Raw genomic sequence first — 5,505 nt, forward strand, 5'->3', positions numbered from 1 at the left:
GGGATTCAGTTTTACATTAGACATTAAATTAGGATTAGGGATGACACGGGGTGAGGCCCACCCGAGTTCAGAAAGTTTTGGTAAAGCCGCGTTCTGCTCCGTGAGCTCAGCGTGAAGTCTGGGTAAGAAAAGCTGATTTTCCTCTACAAAATTACAATACCGAGGGTTTAAATGCCTACAGTTACAATACGAGGGGTTAATTGTTAATATCTATCAGCTAAAACGGAAATCTCGTTGTAAAAAAACTTTATGGAAATTAAAATAAGTCTTTTTTTTTTTTTTTCTCCTTCTAGAACAGACACTGAGTTTCTTACCATAAAATTGATATTTAAAAAAAAAAAAATTTTGGTTAGGAAAAATGAAGCAAGTTCTTTGAAAACAATTTCACATCCCATAATAAGTAAAAAGAACTCAGCTGAGAGGTAGAGAGGTGTCGTCGTAATCATCATCACAATCTTCTATTGGTTCCAGGGTTTGGCTGAGGTAATTAGCTGTGTGTCACGTTAATAGTATCGGCGAAAAGAGCAACACTGACATATTACACTAATGACCTCTTTCCTCTCATCGGTAGGTCCTAACGACTTAATTGGACGCGTCGGAATTAACGCTTCCAGGGTCTCCGGTGGGTGAGGTGATGGATGAAGGGGTGGTCGCATCCTGCCAGCTGCCATTCGCCTGCGGGTGAAGCAGATATTTCTGTTAGAAATGGAATCACAGAACGTGGTTGACCAGTAAGGACCCTTAGAACCCAACCGCTCCACAGTTCACCTGTAAGGACCCTTTGAACCCAACCACTCCACAGTTGACCTTTAAGGACCCTTCCAGCCCAACCACTCCCTGGTTGACCTGTAAGGAACCTTTGAACCCAACCACTCTCTGGTCAACCTCTAAGGACTCTCTGAACCCAGCTGCTCCACAGTTGACCTGTAAGGACCCTTTGAACCCAACCACTCTCTGGTCAACCTCTAAGGACTCTTCGAACCCAGCTGCTCCACAGCTGACCTGTAAGGACCCTTTGAACAACTATTCTGGACTACAGCCTCATATACAAATTTTTTGGGAACCAAAAGCCAAAGGTTTTAGTCTTAAGTATCTCTCTTCCACCTTTTTCCTATCCCCACAGCAGACTTCTCAGTGGGTAGGAAATAAGACAAGATTTATTCACAGATCATTACTAAGAACAAAACTCGTATCAGAGATCGGATAAAGTAAAACTTCGGAACATCTTACGTCAATGCGCTGCGTCGTGTACAAAGGATTCCCCACAATGGTGTCATATCTCCCTGTCTGGTGTATGACATGGTGCAAGGAATCCATCTGCAACAAGATCCCACAGAACGATACAAATAAGGGGAGAAAATAACGACAAAGTCCAAGGAATTACGCAGTACAAGTGGGATGTATCTATTTTATTTAAAATCATTTCAAATCAACGCCATGAACGCTGCAATAGCTCTTCAAGTTCTATGTATACGGAGCAAGACCAACTCTCAAACAAGCCAACACCAATTTGTTGATGTAAATCTGAAGGATGGAAGGCTACCAGTAGGTTAATTTAGGTCTCACTCAGTCTTCAAGAGTTTGATTTCAACAAAAAAACACATTTCAGTGGGTTTGTTTCACAAATCTGACTCCGATCCCTTCTTGCATCCCAGCCAGAGAAGAAAAAAAATCATCCTTATCTGATATTAAGAGAAACTGCTTTTATAATAATAGTAATAATAGTAATGAAATAACCTGCTCACCTGTGACTGCACATTGCCTCCTACTGGGGAGCTCTGGTAGGAGGTCAATGACTGCAAATTTATGAAAGAATCTCCGGAATTTGTCATCTTAAAAGAGCCAGAGGAAGCTTAATAACAACAAAACAAACAAACAAAAGAGAATTTAATGCAAAAACATATATATTTTTTTCCCTGTGAGCATTACAGCAGCTATATTTGAGAGACAAAGAAATCCTACGACAGTCTCAACCATTGGTAGTTCCCGGCGCTCGTCATCACGAGAGGTAATTAGAGACTTCCTTACCCGAGTTTGGTGTCGACGGGGAGTTTGCTTGGTTGCCTTGAGCCACGACGTTGGTTGCATCCACTGCCGTTTTCGCAGCGTAAATGTTGGCTTCTTCTTGGAACTTCCCCATGTTTTTCTTGTACCGAATTCTTTTGTTACCGAACCAGTTGGAAACCTGGAGATGTACAACCCTGTTATCGTTCAAGCCATTCCATTCTCCGTTACGTTGACAACGTACCAGCAAAAATAACATTTTACAGTAGGGTTCGAGCAGAAAAGCCCTTCGGGACAGCCCAGCAGAACTCAGAGGTGTTTATATGGTCTGAGATCGATCCTCACGTTCATCTGTTACGAAGCCATCACTACTCCCTTCCCAGCTGTCCGGGACGTTGTCTGTCTGTACGTTATTCCCATCTTCCTTTGCATTTCCTTGCACATTTTCCATCCATCAGCCCCCGACTTATGGAGCATCACTTCGGATTCCCATTATCTCACTCGTTTTTGTGCCGCTAAAGCTCAATGTGGCCACGACTCTTCTGCTCAAGTGGCATTTCTCAGAAAAACCAAGACTAGTTTTCATAGAATCACTGACTCGTTGGAAGGAGACCCTTAACAGCCACCCGGTCCCATCTTAGTGACCTTTTCCAACCCGAACGATTCTCTGACTCCAGAAAGGAAACAACTGGAACTAATTCCACATAAACCGCTTCGTACCTGCGACACGGTGATGCCGCCCTTCTTTGCGAGCTCTTCTTTGGCTTCTTCGCTGGGGTAAGGATTGCTCAGATGCGAATAGAAATACTCATTCAGGACTTCCGTTGCCTGCTTGCTGAAGTTACGTCGTTTACGCCTGTGAAAAATCACAATTATTTCGATTTGCACCGCGTGACCACGGACCAGAGAGAACGGCGAGCCATGGGCCTACTCTAAAATGTGTATTTGAAAAAGAATATATTTAATTCCACGCAATTTTTATATGTTTACATCAAAGTGAATAGCCCAACCGCGTGTAACAGGTGATGGGTTGCCAATACTTAAACGAACAACACTGGGAATGAGGATTCCTATGCAATTATTGGCATTGAGCAACAAATAAAGCCCGGATTTAAGCCCACGTTGCCACTTTTCGTCGTACCTCGCATCAAGGAACCGCGAGCGCAGGATCATCACCGCCTCGCACGTGCTCTGCTTCAGCTGCATCTGGATGGTGCTGAATTTGCCGTGGATGATGTTCACCATCCGCTCTATTTCTTTCGGAGAAATGGGTCTCGTCCGGCTCTGTTCCCTGAGCAGGTTCATGACGTGGGTGGTGAACTCGCTGCAGGCCTGAAAATAAATAGATTTGTATCGAGAAACGATAAAATACCCCCAAATTCATTTCCCCAACAAGAACACATATCCAAAAAAAAAAAAAAAAAAAAAGGACTTTTCACGTTTCAGTTTATTCATATTTACTCTTAAAAGTAAAGTAACAAAGATAAATGAGACATTAATTATCCTTAGTTTGATGTCCAGTCCCTCTATTTCACCTTAATTCTGTAACACGGAGATAAATTCTCCAATAAATGTGATAACCTCGCGTTCAACTCAACTCACGATACCTCCTGTTCCGTTCTTAAAACCAACACCCAAGGAAAAAAAGCGGTTATTTTCAATTGAGATGATAAAAACTCTTCCATGCAGAAAGATCACCTGTTCATATTTCTCTAGCTCAGAGTGGTATATCTGTCGGATCTGTGACAGCTTGGCCCTGTAGTCAGAGTGCTCAATGCTATTGTCATTTGGACAGCCACCTGGTGTTGCTGCTACAGCCATCGGTGCTCCTCTTCCTCTTTTCTCGGGGCCGGAGACGCCCTCCGCCAGCAACATGTTATCTAGTCTCATTAGTTGGGCATCGGGGGGGTCTTCTTCCTGAATACCACGAATACTTAACACTGGGTAGATATAAAGAGGGAATCAAAAGGTTATTTCCGGGACGGGGAAGAGCGTCCACTTCAGTGGTAGAGCATCTAAACGCCCTTTTTAGCAGACTTCTATCTCCAAGTCGAGGAAAGAAGGAGCATTTAATGAAGGTGTGATACAGCACGTATGGAGAAAACACGGGTCAGAGGCAGAAATGGGAAACTGGATCATAAAGACAGACTACGGGAGGTGGATGGAATGCCTGAGCCGCTACAACCACTGTACTTCCACGTCTGGGGACTGAAAAGAACACCGCGCTGCTGTAGGATCGCGCTGAAATCTGTACCTGAGGGCTGTTTGACTTAGAGTGCTTCGTACGCCGAGGGTACAACCACACCGCCACCAGCCACAGGCTACACCACCACCAGTGACAGACCACACCGTCACCAACAACAGGTCACACCGTCACCAACAACAGGCCACACTGTCACCAACAACAGGCCACACCAACAGACTACACCGTCAGCAGCAACAGAAGACACCATCCCACAACAGGCTACACCATCACCAGCAACAGGCTGCACCAACAGGCTACACCGCCACCAGCAACAGACTACACCATCCCACAACAGGCTACACCATCACCAGCAACAGGCTGCACCAACAGGCTACACCGCCACCAGCAACAGACTACACCATCCCACAGTAGACTACACCATCACCAGCAACAGGGTGCACCAACAGGCTACACCGTCACCAGCAACAGGCCACACCAACAGACTACACCGTCACCAGCAACAGACTACAACCATCCCATGATAGACTACACCATCACCAGACTACAACTGTCCCAAAATAGACTACACCATCACCAGACTACAACCGTCCCACAATGGACTACACTATCACCAGCAACAGACTACAACCGTCCCACAAGAGACTACACCATCGCCAGCAACAGACTACAGCCGTCCCACTATAGACTACACCCTCAGATCACCCACATTTGATTCCAAGCAAATCTGCTTCGAAATATTTAAATCCCAAATTTCTGACGATTTATTATTAACTCCTTAAAAAAAAAAAAGAAAGAAAACAAAACCTCATAACATCATGAGTCAGTTAAAAAAAAAAAAACGCCAGGAGCCTTCTGGCTTTTAACTGGATTTTAATTGCGAGGCAGTTTAATGAACAGTTAGTTGGTCTTCATCCTGCGAGGCTACAAAAACTCAACCAAGCTTTTCCCAATTTTAATCAGCAGATTAACCGGAATATTTTATTCCCTGCCACAGATAAGCAGCAGAAGCGTAGTACAGGGGACCACCACTACATGTAAAGGGATATTCCAGTGCCATGTGACATCACAGATCTGTGGGAGGACAGGATGGGTTGGGTTGGAAGGGTCCTTAAAGATCAAAGAACCATGGAATGGGGTTGGGTTGGGTTGGGTTGGAAGGATCCTTAAAGATCACAGAACCATGGAATGGGGTTGGGTTGGGTTGGGTTGGAAGGATCCTTAAAGATCACAGAACCATGGAATGGGGTTGGGTTGAGTTGGGTTGGAAGGATCCTTAAAGATCACAGAACCATGGA

General features: G+C 44.7%; 1 protein-coding gene across 1 annotated transcript in view; it reads right to left on the reverse strand.

The window, feature by feature from the left end:
• Positions 1–115: 115 nt before the first annotated feature.
• The window catches only part of PBX4 (PBX homeobox 4), a 20,311-nt gene continuing 14,921 nt past the window's right edge, over positions 116–5,505 (reverse strand). Inside the window, exons 3-9 of the mRNA XM_021382735.1 lie at positions 3,703–3,944; positions 3,146–3,336; positions 2,725–2,860; positions 2,029–2,185; positions 1,746–1,852; positions 1,231–1,317; positions 116–675 (exon numbers count right to left, since the gene is read on the reverse strand). Coding sequence (XP_021238410.1) covers positions 583–675; positions 1,231–1,317; positions 1,746–1,852; positions 2,029–2,185; positions 2,725–2,860; positions 3,146–3,336; positions 3,703–3,944 — 1,013 coding nt within the window. The 3' untranslated portion in view covers positions 116–582. The remainder of the gene's footprint in view (positions 676–1,230; positions 1,318–1,745; positions 1,853–2,028; positions 2,186–2,724; positions 2,861–3,145; positions 3,337–3,702; positions 3,945–5,505) is intronic.

This window comes from Numida meleagris, unplaced genomic scaffold (genome assembly GCF_002078875.1).
Source record: "Numida meleagris isolate 19003 breed g44 Domestic line unplaced genomic scaffold, NumMel1.0 unplaced_Scaffold283, whole genome shotgun sequence".
Classification (NCBI taxonomy): domain Eukaryota; kingdom Metazoa; phylum Chordata; class Aves; order Galliformes; family Numididae; genus Numida; species Numida meleagris.